The sequence below is a fragment of the Equus przewalskii genome, chromosome 1 (genome assembly GCF_037783145.1).
Source record: "Equus przewalskii isolate Varuska chromosome 1, EquPr2, whole genome shotgun sequence".
NCBI lineage: Eukaryota > Metazoa > Chordata > Mammalia > Perissodactyla > Equidae > Equus > Equus przewalskii.
Genome location: NC_091831.1, coordinates 108401817 through 108415861, shown reverse-complemented (window position 1 = coordinate 108415861; position 14045 = coordinate 108401817). Strand labels below are relative to the sequence as shown.

Here is a 14045-nt window from a genome sequence, read left to right as displayed (position 1 = left end):
GGGATTAGACAAAGAATTCTTAAACACGATACCAAAAGCATGATCCATAAAAGAAAAAAGTGATAAACTGGATTTCATCAAAATGAAAGACTTTTGCTCTGCAAAAAACACTGCTATCACAATGAAAAACAAGGTGCAGACTGGGAGAAAACATAGGCGTCACATATCTGATATAGGACTTGTGTACAGAATATCGAAAGAACTCTCAAAACTCAGTAGTAATGGGAAAAATGACCCAATTAAAATATGGGCAAAAAATTAGAATAGACACACCAGAAAGGACAAGTTTTGGCAAATAAGCCCATGAAAAGATGTTCAACATTATTAGTTATTAGTGAAACACAAATTAAAACCACGATAAGAAACCTCTACACACATATTACAATAGCTAAAATCAAAAAACGTGGACAATATCAAGTATCGACAAGGATGCTGAGCAACTGGGACTCTCAAACACTGCTGGTGGGAATATAGAATGGTCAGCCACTCTGAAAAACAGTTTGGCAGTTTCTTATAGTGTTTAACATACACTTAACCATATGAACCAGCAATCCAACTCCTAGGTACTTGTCCTAGAGAAATTAAAACTTATTGGTTCAGGCACTATGGGAATCAGTATGGAAGTTCCTTAAAAAACTAAAAATAAAACTGTCATACAATCCAGCAATCTCACTTCTGGGTGTATATCCAAAGGAAATGAAAACAGGTTATTAAAGAGACCTATGCACTCCCATGTTCATTGCAGCGTTATTCACAACAGCCAAGATATGGAAACAACCAAGTGTCTGTCAATTGATGAATGGATAAAGAAGATGTGTGGCGTATACACACACACACACACACACAATGCAATATTATTCAGCTATAAGAAAGAAGGAAATCCTGCCATTTGTGACAAAATGGATGGAACTTAGCATAATGCTAAGTAAAATAAGTCAGACAGAGCAAGACAAATACTGTATGATGTCACTTATATGTGGAATCTAAAAAAGCCAAACTTATAAAAACAGAGAATAGAATGGTGGTTACCAGGGGCTAGAGGGTAGGGGAACTAGGGAGATGTTTAAGGATACAAACTTGCAACCAGTAAATAAATAAGTCCTGGAGATCTAATGCACAGCATAGTGAGTATAGTCAACGATACTGTATTATAAACTTCAAGCCTGCTAAGAGACTAGATCTTAATTTTTCCCACCCCCAAAAAAGAAATGATAATTATGTGACATGAGAGAGGTGTCAGCTAACTCTACAGTGGTAATCATATTGTAATATGTAAATTGCAATCAGATAAGTACGTTGTACACCTTAAACTTACACAATGTTATATGTCAATTATATCTCAATAAAAACAATTTTTAAAAACCCTATATTCACACAAAACTTGTATACAAATGTTTATAGCAGATCCTTTCATATTTGCCAAAAAATGGAAATAACCCAAATGTCCTTCAACAGATACTGTGGTACACCCATACCATGTAATACTACTTGGCAAAAGAAAGGAATGAATGATTGATACATGCAACAGCTTGCATGAATCTCAACGACATTATGCTGAAAGAGGCCAGTCTCAAAAGTTTACCTACTGTGTAATTCTATTTACTTGACCTTCTGAAAAAGATGAAACCATAGGGATGGAGAACCTACCAGTGGTTGCTGGGATTGGGGGTGGGGGAGGGAGTGACTATAAAGGTGTGGCACGAGGGAGTTCTGGGGGTGATGGAATTACTCTGGATCCTGATCGTGATGTTAGTTATAGAAAGCTATACATGGGTTAAAATTCAAAGAACTGTCACCAAAAGAAAAAATAGTCAATTTACTGCATGATAATTTTAAAAAGAAAAGATGAAATTAGAAATATGACATATTAGAAATATGTCTTAAGAGGGAATCAACTTTATTTAATGGGAAAGCCAAGTAAATCACTTTGGACCTAAAATACTTTTGTATTCTGTGCTGTGCTGAAAAGTATTTCACTCTGTGGTGAAAGGAGAGAAGAATTAAGACCTCGAAATGTAGGAAATCTCATATCTCACTAAGAGCTCTGTCACAAATGATAGATTTCTCTTATGTGTTTCCTGCCACTCAATGTGTAAACAGATGTGGGACTCTTGTCAAATTGTCTCCTAGATAGCCTGTCTTTCCCCATCTAAAATGGAAATCACTCCTTGTATGAATATCAAGATTTGCGAAACATGTTTTAAGTAATTGTGGGAAGTCACAAAACATAGCTAGCATAGGAGATATTTCCTCATTTGTCCTTTTTGTTAATCATTTCAGATATATGTGAACTTACACTTATTTTTTTATTTCTCTTTTCCTACATACTATGAAAACTCAATACAACTTCCCTTGATTTGGCATAGCCATTTAAAATGTGCTGTCTCCACACTGCAGCTGTTTACGATGAGCTTGAAATATGCATCTGACATTTTTTCTTAACCTAGGCCACATCATGAAGCATTGTTTCTTTCACAGCTTCAGCTGAGGGAGTGGCAGGTGGGATAGGAGATTTAAGAGACTCCTTAAAGAGGAGTCCTACCACAGAGCTTGGTAACTTATTCAATGCAGGGGAGGGGGGGGTCAGAGAGGTGTAAGGCAGACTAAAGAATCAGATGGACTTTGAAGTTGCTTTCTTGCATGTGAGTGGCCTGTGATGCTGTTATCTGGATTAGGTAATACAGGAGAAAAAAAAGAAGCAGAGAATTATAAAATATTTGAGAGGAAAGATACTTATCTATATTTCACCAGGTTATTTATTTTCAAAAGTTTGCACAGCTGCATTATCGTTAAATGTAGTATTTGATAAAAGATTGCAAGTTTGACTGTTACAGAGGCAGCGTGGTTCTTAACACAAAAGGAATCCTTGGGGGTAACAGATTTGAAGTGAGCAAGGAGACACATTTCACAGAGATAAACCAAGTCTTAGTTGAAGTAATGGAAAATTCATAGTGAAAAGTTCTTCTCTTTGTCCCTGAAATGTAGAAGGAGAGAGAACCGCTAGAACCTGCAGTATGTATGGTAGGGAAACTTTAAAAGAAGGAAGTCAGGACTTCTCATACACAGTGAATTTGGTGAATTTGGTCCGCCTGGTGGCAAACTTCCAGGAAGCCAGACCCTTCCTGCTCAAATGATGTGGTTTCCTAAGGGCATATAAATAGTCCTCTCCCTGTGAAAAGAGTTAAGAATAGAAGCCAAGGACCCTCCCACACATCACAGCGCAGCTGTCAATGTGGCCAGCAGAAGAACAGCATTAGCAAAAGCAGTTCTGGGAGAATGTAGGGCAAGGTAGCTGCAGAAGCAGCAGAGTGAGGACAGCACGGGAGATGTAGTCAGGCAGAGAGCAGAAACGTCGTGCCAAGAAAAGCAGCAGATGATCAGGAAGTAGAAAAGAGGAAAGCAAGAACAGGTGAGGGGATTTATAAGGAGTTGTCGAGAGGGTAGCAAAGACCTGCTGGAAGCAGACTCAGTGCAAACTGGGTGACCCTACAGCCTGCCTGTACATTTCTGTGAAAAGATAGAAAACCAGAGCATAACAAAAGCAGACTGAAGTGTTTGCCTTCACACAGGAATGACCTTGCTGGGACAGACTGCCACAACGCCCGGTTTAGAGGGCCCAGAGCCTCCGAGCTGGCACCAGGGTCCCCTCTGCCCTGGCCACCCCGGGCACAAATTCAACTTGTAGACAACAGTTTTAGGTCCTGGGAATGCCTTGCTGCCTCTTAGAGTTAAATTTCATGAACCAGTTGAAAGACTCCCCCACTATATTTATCCTTGAAACACAAAACATAGTCTATACCAGTAGGTTTTAGTTCAGGCAACATTACAGTTTCATAGGCTGTTGCCTGATCTTCTAGGAGTTAAAAAAAAAATCTAACAGCAGATATTTATAATTTGCCATGATCTTTCTTTCTCACAACCCCATAAGGCAACACTAATTATTAAATATAATGAGCAATTTAAAGTTATTGCTATTCTTTAGACAATTAAAGGACCTCATGTCCCTTAGGTAAACTATCTGATAATATGAACTTAATTATTAACAATTCATTTTCTGAATGCCCTGAACTTCAAATAAGGAGTTTAATTTATTTATTTTGTCATCATAACCATTAATTGCCGACAGCTGTAGTCAAAACTCAGAAACCTAAGTGCTAGTATCTTGCTTTATTATCAGAGGCAATGTGATGTACCAGCTAAGAGACAAAGACTGGAGCAAATGCTGGAGCTGCACTGTGTGCATTCAAATCTTAGCTGCACTGTTCGCCAGCTGTGTGACCTTGGCCAAATTACTCACACTCTCCGTGACTTTTTTATTTCCTCATCTGTAAAATGGGATGATGATAATAGTTCTTACCTCATAAGGCCGTTGTAAGTAGTAAACAAGCCTAGAATAGCACCTCAGTGAGTACTTATTAACGAATACGTAAAGCACGTAGAGCAATGAATGGTAAATAGTACTACATGTGTTAACTGTATTTCTATCATTTTCTGATGCTCCTCACAGTAATTTTTAGAAGTTATATTAGGAATGCATGAAGTTTGAAAATATGCCCAGTGAGTTCCATGATTCTCAAAAGACTGAAAAATTGTATAGCAATATCATAGTTTTGCTTTTAATATTTAATTAATCTCAGTTTAATAAACCTATCCCTTTGTATTCACCAGGGTTGAAAATATGTCAATGAGGTTGGAAGAAATCAATGAACGAGAAAATTTTATGAAAACTTCCCTACAGACTGTTGACCTTCGACTTTCCCAACTAGAAGAATTATCTAGCAGAATGGTGAATGCTCTGGAAAATCTTGCAGGAATTGACAGGTCCGACCTGATACAGACACGGTCCCGAGCTTCTTCTGTATGCGATGCAACTTTTCTTCTAAGGCAGAGCAGCCTCAGCAGCGCCGACGGCTACAGCATGTGTAGATATCATTTTAATGGAGAGGAGCTGTTGTGTGAGGATACTTCTGTCTCCAAGCCACCAGGGACAGGATTCAGGAAAAAAGCCGGTTCCTTCCGTATGAAGGAAGAGAAGGACCCAAAAACACATCTGGTACCAGAGCGTCAGGGCAGCCTTCACCTTCTATCCAGCACAAGCACGCCAGCAACGCCAGAGTGCAGTCGACTTGCATTCGACAACGTAAAGTACACCTCAGAGCCGAAATTAGGTCCAGATATTGGGATTTCAGCTGAAGATGATGAAAGGCGGGCAGACTCCAGAAGAGAAGAAACTATTTCCCCAAGTTTAAATCAAACAGATGTTAAGAACGGAGAGAACAAATCAGATTTTCAAAACACTCAGCTAACCGTGGAAACCACAGAGATAGAAGGCACTATTTCCTATCCTCTGGAAGAAACAAAAATGACACGCTATTACCCCGAGGAAACGCTCAATGCGTGTAAAACAATGAAGTCCAGAAGCTTTGTATATTCCCGTGGAAGAAAGCTGGTCAGAGGGGCTAACAACTGGAGTGCAGAGTACAGTACAGTCACGGACCAAGCAGGCCCCTCTACAATTCAGCAATGGACTACAGAATGGAAATACCAAGTTAGAAAGATCACACGTTCTCACAGCACGGATATTCCTTTGATTGTGTCAGAAGCTGCAATGCAAGCTGAGCGGAAAGAACAATTTACAGATACCGAAGATGAAAACTGTGTTTCTGAAGCAGTCCCTCAAACTTCTCATTTATCTCTAGCTGTTACTGACAGAACTGGAAAGGAAAACTTACTGTCTGTGAAAACAGACCAAACTTTGGGATTCCCATCTTTAAGGTCAAAAAGCTTACACGGCCATCCTAGAAATGCTAAAGGCTTTCAGGGAAAATTAGATAGATCTGGGCATGCCAGCAGTGCAAGTAACTTAGTAGTTGTGTCTGGAATTACAGTGGAAGAACAGAAGGCCAAGCAAGAGAAAACTTCCACAGAAACTGAATGCTAATGTGTTTCGTTTCTTTGATTACTAAATCAAAACCACCGATGAGTAACATCTTGGTAATTTAAACAGCATCAATTTCTGAAAACATTTTCATTTAAAATGTTTGGCAATTTGCACTTATGATGAACCTAAAATTTAATGCACTAAACTTAAGGTAGTATTTTTGTAGCATATTTTAGTAAACTTAGTTTTTTTTAGTTGGAATAGGATCAAATGAAAGAGACAATACTCCAATTGGGATAAATCACTTAATCAGTATGCAAGATTCTACACTCTTTTTATTTCTGAGGGCCACCGAATAGCCTAAGAAATGTCACCAATAGGTTACTTAGGGAGTAAACAACTATGTAAGAAGGAGAAATTAAAGAGAAAGCAAACAAGAAAAAAAGGAGGGGCGGGGGAGAAGAAAAATAAAATTATGAGGAGCAAGAAGTCAGAAGTGGAAAGGAACCATAAACATCCGATGTTTTTCATGGGTCTTTGTTTTATGTTTTAATGTTTTATGTCTTAAAATTGCACAATGAATAAAAAAGTACAAGATTATGTCAAAGATCACACTGTAATAGTTTAGGGCAACCAAGAGTTTTGTTAATGTGTCAGAATAAAGTATGCAATATGCATCTTCCTGTCGTCATACAGTCCTTGAGAGCAAACACAAAGGAATTGTTCCTCTGGCTATACATGGCTTGTGCAAAGCAGTGGCTAAAACCTAAAGGATACATATTCACAGCTGAAATTGTCAAGAACCACAGACACTATTAACAATATAGAACACAAGGTGTTGTGCTTCAACTTGTAAGTTCAAAGACCCACCATAGTGCTCGGCCCCCCAGGCAGGGGTTGGGGAGAGCGGACACTCCCTAGGAACTCTTAAGGCCACCCTACCACCACCACTCTTCACTATACAATATGGGCAGAGAGGTGCAGAAAGGGCTAAAGCAGAAGCCACCAAAATTTACAGAAGTCAGAGTTGGACCCTCACCATCCCCCAAGAGCACCTCTTGTGAGGTCTCCGGGAGCCTGTGGAGCACACACAGAGGCCAGCTTCATGGCTGGAGTTACAGACAGCTGTTACTTTGGTGAAGTGCCTTACACCCAGAAAGAACCATTGGGTAGGGTATCCAGGAATTGGCGGTGGTTGCGGGATGGGGGTGGGGGTGGGGTATGAGACAGAAATGGGAGATGATCGCAAAAAAGGAGACCACCACATCCATTCTCATCCAAAGTTCAGACTCTCATATTGCCATAAACTGGCAAAGGAGGAGAGAGAGAAGAAGGAGAGAGAGTTCACTGTGGTTATGCAAAAGGTGGTGATCAGAGATAATAATGTCTAAATGAGACTGAAATTTTAATAGATTAGAACCCCTGAACAGGGCTGGATTCATCAAAAAGCACTGGCATGCCATTGCATGGATGATGGGGCTTCAAAATTAATAAATGATAACTGTTATTTAATAAATAAAACTATTGCTTATTTGTATATCACTACACTGAGATTACTTAATCAATCCTGCTACATGTGTTATTTGACCCAATGCTTAACCTGTTACATTTACCTCATTCTTTGCTTTTGGTGCCAAGAAAACTTTCAGCCTTTTGCCACATCCTAGAAAAAAAGATTTCTCAGAATAAGCTGGAGATCCTATGACAGCTCAACAAAGCGGGTCTTGAAAAGGCAAAGCTTATCTTTGGAATTCTCCAATTCTCTATTCATACACAGCCCCCCTGTTCTGAGGTCTCTCCCACCTTACCTCAGGTATGGGACCTGAATCCATTCCCATTCATTTCACTGAGATTTGTGACACCTGTCTCCTGTCGAGGTTGTTTAAAAGGGATATGATTTTTTCCTGAAGATGTTTGTCTTACAGACCCAAATTAATATACACTAATGGTGGAATTTTAGAACCTGTGGCAGGGACCTTTCTCGTGCACCTGAAATCATACCATATAACTATTTATGTACTCTTCCAACTCAGTACAACTCAAATATTGGGGTCTGTGCCAGGATGCTTATTATACTATTATTATTCCAATGTCATTGTAATTTTGCTAAATATGTGGAGCTAAATGTTAGGGACTAATGTTCAATCCGATCAAATTTAGCAGTATCTAGTACACTAAAATATGAACATTGTGTATGTTCAAAGCATTTAGTATAAAATTGTCTTAGTAAATAAATTAGAAGTATATTTCTGTTCTATGTAAAACATAATAAGAAACATAGTAAGAAGGTTTTTATTTTTATATCCCATAAACTCTGGCACCCTCCTAAATGTTAAAATACAATATTTGATATAAACTTAAAATAAGCTTATTTTTAATATGATCAAGGGGAGTTAAGAATTTAACTATCAGAAGACCTCTTTATAGTGGCTCTCTCCTTTAAGACTGTATGATTGCTTATTTTCTGAATATATACTGTATCACCATGAGGCTCTTCTATGTTTCCATAATTTAGGTTTCCAAATTTTAAAATTAAACAGTTAGTGTGGTCATAGTTATTCCATATAAAAAATGCATTTTGCTGGATATATACTGGAAATAAAGAGAAATGAAGTCATCATCCTACCATCTCCTACATAAAAAAAAGGTTAAGTCAAAGAAATTTTTATTACAAAATAAAGCCAATACAGAAAATCACACAAAACAAGTATATGACAATTATTGTAAGATGAACATCCTTCTAACCACCACCCACATTAATAGAATTTGCCAGCCACCCCAGAAGTTTCAAAACTTCCAATCCCAACCACCTTCCTCCTCACAAAAGTAACCACTGTCCTTTTATAGTAATCACTTCCTAGTTGTAAAATAATGACTCCGAAACTAGGTGGCTTAAAGATCCTGTTTTATTATCCTCATGGATGTTATGGGTCAGGAATTCAGACAAAGCAGAGCAGAAATGCCCCCTGGTTTGCAGTGTTTGCTGATTTCCACATTATAAATATTCCTACCACGACCAATTTCAAACTACCCAGGTGACATCACTGAAAGCGGAGCTGGGAAAAGGTGCTAACAATTGGCTGCTGCAAGCCAGTACTAACTGGCTATAGAACACTACTGTCTCCATTCCATGGTGTTTGAGCCATGAAGATTCAGCTGGATCTGGAGGTGATTCAACAGCTAGAAGCTGAAATCAACCAGAAGCATCTTCCCTCACATGTCTGGGAGTTGATCTGGCTGTCAGCTGCAATCTGAATCTCAGCTGGAGCTCTCCACCAGAGCACCTGTGCATGGCCTCTCCAGGTGGCCTGGGCTTCCTCACAGCATGGTGGCATCATAGAAATCAGATTTCTTACATAGTAGTGCAGGGCTCCAAAAGTGAGTGTCCTGGTGAGCAAGGAGGTAATGTCATCATTTTTTATGACCTAGCCTCAGAAGTCATGCAGAGTCACTTCCATTACATTTTCTTGGTTACACATGAGTCACTAAGGCCAGCCCAGATTCAAAGGGAGGGGTTCTATATGGAAGGAGTGTTTAAAATTTTGCAGACATGTTTTAAAATCACTACACTTGCATTTCATTATAGTTTTATCCCCTGAATGTTCCTTACCACTATATTTTAGTCTCTTGCTCTTTTTTTTTTTCATTTGCTGGTTTCCTCTCTATCCTTTCCCTTCCTTACAATTTATCTGTTGAAGAATGTGGACCATTTGTCTTGCGAAGTTTCTCACAGTCTAAATTTTACTGGTTGAATATTCATGTGCAGTTTGCATGTCCCACTGTTCCTACAAGTTGGCAGGAGAATTCAGAGGTTTATTCAGGCTTAGGTTCAATCCCTTGGGCAAGGCTATTTGAATGGTGTTGCTTCTTTCATCGTGAGGCACATATGTCTACTGGTCTCCCTTTGTGATGTCAGCAGCTCTCGATACTCAATGCCTATGTCCATTAATTCACAGGAGGTTTTAACACTCAAATTTTATTATTTCTTTTTCTTTTATTAGTTAGAATGCTTTATAAAGAGATGATTCCTTTCACCTACTGCTTTGTTACACTGTGGTACAGTTCATACTGTACAGCAAGGATAATGATTGATTTTTTCCATTTATTTGCCAGTTTTCAAGATATTGAATTGGTTCTCTATCATCCTCTGAAGGTGACTGATAGATTTAAAAAATATATACATATACCATTATGATCTCACGGATTTCAACATATATGATGTGTTTCAATCCATTGCAATTATTATCCTCTCACATTTTCCTTGACTTCCATACTTTCCTGTTGCTTATTTTTACGTGAAACTGGTTTTCTCAAACTTTTTGAAGGAAGCAGTTGCTTTTCTAATTTCACAAAGAACCTCTTCTGTTTTTACAGTATAGTATTAAAATTTTTAAAAGTCAGCTTACTTTTGGAGATTTTCTAGTCCTCCATTTTTCTCTGGACCTTCTCTTTCTTTTGTCTCTGTTTGGCTCAATTTTGTTTCCGTGTCCAATGGTTGTTCTTGGTGTGGCCCCTTAAGGAAGCCCTGGTAGGTCAGTTTCAAGAGTTCCTATAGCCACATTGTTCCCGTCCCTTCAGAGCTTATTAGGAGCCCCTTGCACAGTCATGCTACTGGAGATGACAAACACCCCTCCCTATTTCAGCTGCTGTTCTCAACCTGACCAGCGGGCCCTTCCAGCGGAAACCTCCTGGCTATTTTGGAGTTCTCCAGATGCCTAACTGATTCCCTGTGCTGATACCACAGGTTTTGTGAGCTGTTGGTCTTTGCTCCCACTTGCCAACATACTGGAGATCATGGGGATACTGTTTCACTTAGATTTGTTGTAGATGTTGTCCATGGGGTTCTGGTTTTGCTTTATAGTTGCTTTCTCTGTGTTTACGTGGAGAGAGAACAATTATGCTGCTGCTGTCATCTTCCCAGAGTATCCCCTCAAGACATATATTTTTTAAATTGCTTAATAGTCCCAGGCAATGGCATAGTTTTGTAGACATTAGACATAACCACTCTAACCTCTTCCACTGCCACCAGTCACCTTTCTTTGTCTGGACTATTCTAATATCCCCGACTAGTCTCCAAGCTTCTACCATGCTGTACCACTACAGCAGTGGGAATGATTATTTTTAAATGTCAGTTAGATCATGTCATTCTCAGTTCAAAACACTGCAAAAGCATGAAACAAAGAGTTGGTTCTTCGAAAAAATTAACAAAATCGACAAACCCTTAGCCAGACTCACTAAAAAAAAAGAGAGAAGTCTCAAATACATAAAATTAGAAACGAGAGAGGAGAAATCACAACAGATACCGAAGAAATACAAAGGATCATAAGAGAATACTATGAAAAACTATCTGCCAACAAATTGAACAACCTAGAAGAAATGGATAAATTCCTAGACTCATACAACCTACCCAAACTGAATCAGGAAGAAATAGAGAATCTGAATAGACCAATCACAAGTAAAGAAATAGAAACAGTAATCAAAAACCTCCCCAAAAATAAGAGTCCAGGACCAGACGGCTTCTCTGGAGAATTCTACCAAACATTCAAAGAAGATTTAATACCTATCCTTCTCAAACTATTCCAGAAAATAGAGGAAGATGGAACACTCCCTAATACATTCTATGAAGCCAACATCACCCTGATCCCCAAACCTGACAAGGACAACACAAAGAAGGAGAACTACAGGCCGATATCACTGATGAACATAGATGCAAAAATCCTCAACAAAATTCTGGCAAACCGAATACAGCAATATATCAAAAAGATTATACACCATGATCAAGTGGGATTTATACCAGGGACACAGGGATGGTTCAACATCCGCAAGTCAATCAATGTGATTCACTACATTAACAAAATGAGAAACAAAAGCCACATGATCATCTCAATAGACGCAGAGAAAGCATTCGACAAGATCCAACATCCATTTATGATAAAAACCCTCAATAAAATAGGTATAGAAGGAAAGTACCTCAACATAATAAAGGCCATATATGACAAACCCACAGCCAACATCATATTCAACGGACAAAAACTGAAACCCATCCCTCTCAGAACAGGAACAAGACAAGGGTGCCCACTTTCACCACTCTTATTCAACATAGTACTGGAGGTTTTGGCCAGAGCAATTCAGCAGGAAAAAGAAATACAAGGAATCCAAATAGGCAACAAAGAAGTAAAACTCTTGCTGTTTGCAGACAACGTGATCTTATATATAGAAAACCCCAAAGAATCCATAGAAAAACTATTAGAAACAATCAACAACTACAGCAAAGTTGCAGGGTATAAAATCAACATACATAAATCAGTAGCATTCCTATATGCTAACAATGAACTAACAGAAAAAGATCTCAAGAACTCAATCCCATTCACAATTGCAACAAAAAGAATAAAATACTTTGGGATAAAATTAACCAAGGAAGTGAAAGATCTATACAACGAAAACTACAAGACCTTCTTGAAAGAAATCGATGACGACATAAAGAGATGGAAAGACATTTCATGCACATGGATTGGAAGAATAAACATAGTTAAAATGTCCATACTACCTAAAGCAATCTACAGATTCAATGCTATCCCAATCAGAATTCCATTGTCATTCTTTACAGAAATTGAACAAAGAATCCTAAAATTCATACGGGGCAACAAAAGACCCCGAATTGCTAAAGCAATCCTGAGAAAGAAGAACAAAGCTGGAGGCATCATAATCCCTGACTTCAAAACATACTACAAAGCTACAGTAATCAAAACAGCATGGTACTGGTACAAAAACAGATGCACAGATCAATGGAACAGAATTGAAAGCCCAGAAATAAAACCACACATCTATGGACAGCTAATCTTTGACAAAGGAGCTGAGGGCCTACAATGGAGGACAGAAGGTCTCTTCAACAAATGGTGCTGGGAAAACTGGACAGCCACATGTAAAAGAATGAAAATCAACCATTCTTTTTCACCATTTACTAAAATAAACTCAAAATGGATCAAAGACCTAAAGATTAGGCCTGAAACAATAAGTCTTCTAGAAGAGAATATTGGCAGTACACTCTTTGACATCAGCTTCAAAAGAATCTTTTCGGACACCATAACCCCTCACATGAGGGAAACAATAGAAAGAATAAACAAATGGGACTTCATCAGACTAAAGAGCTTCCTCAAGGCAAGGGAAAATAGGATTGAAACAAAAAAACAGCCCACTAATTGGGAAAAAATATTCACAAGTTATTTATCCGACAAAGGGTTAATCTCCATAATATACAAAGAACTCACACAACTCAACAATAAAAAATCAAACAACCCAGTTACAAAATGGGAAGGGGACATGAACAGACATTTCTCCAAAGAAGATATACGGATGGCCAATAGACACATGAAAAGATGCTCATCATCACTAATCATCAGGGAAATGCAAATCAAAACTACACTAAGATATCACCTTACACCTGTTAGAATGGCAAAAATATCCAAAACCAAGAGTGACAAATGTTGGAGAGGCTGTGGAGAAAAGGGAACCCTCATACACTTTTGGTGGGAATGCAGACTGGTCCAGCCACTATGGAAAACAGTATGGAGATTCCTCAAAAGTTAAGAATAGAAATACCTTATGATCCAGCCATCCCACTACTGGGTATCTATCCTAAGAAGCTGAAATCAGCAATTCCAAAAGTTCCATGCACCCCTATGTTCATTGCAGCATTATTCACAGTAGCCAAGTCATGGAACCAACCTAAGTGCCCAGCAACTGATGATTGGATAAAGAAGATGTGGTATATATATACAATGGAATACTACTCAGCCATAAAAAAGGACAAAGTCCTTTTGGATAGTCCTATGGATAGACTTTGAGGGTATTATGTTGAGTGAAATAAGCCAGACAGAGAAAGACGAACTCTGTATGACTCCACTCATAGGTGGTAGTTAACATATGGACAAAGAGAACTGATCGGTGGTTGCCAGGGGAAAGGGGAGTGGGGGGAGGGCACTAGGGGTGAAGTGGTGTACCTACAACATGACTGATAATGATGTACAACTGTAATTTCACAAGGATGTTAACTTTCATAACCTTAATTAAAAAAAAAAAACAAAACACTGCAAAAGCTTCTTAACTTTCAGGCCCTGTGTGATCTGGCCTGTTGTTTCTCTCTGGCCTCCTCTTCCACTGGATT

The 14045-nt window shown here is 38.7% G+C and overlaps 1 protein-coding gene across 6 annotated transcripts in view; it reads left to right on the top strand.

Annotated features, from left to right (window-relative positions):
• TRPM1 (transient receptor potential cation channel subfamily M member 1) overlaps nucleotides 1-6558 on the top strand; it is a 103958-nt gene extending 97400 nt beyond the window's left edge. For all 6 annotated transcript variants that reach the window (XM_070571856.1, XM_070571870.1, XM_070571838.1 and 3 more), the window contains one exon: nucleotides 4669-6558. In XM_070571856.1, coding sequence (XP_070427957.1) covers nucleotides 4669-5941 — 1273 coding nt within the window. In that variant the 3' untranslated portion in view covers nucleotides 5942-6558. The remainder of the gene's footprint in view (nucleotides 1-4668) is intronic.
• Nucleotides 6559-14045: the final 7487 nt, after the last annotated feature.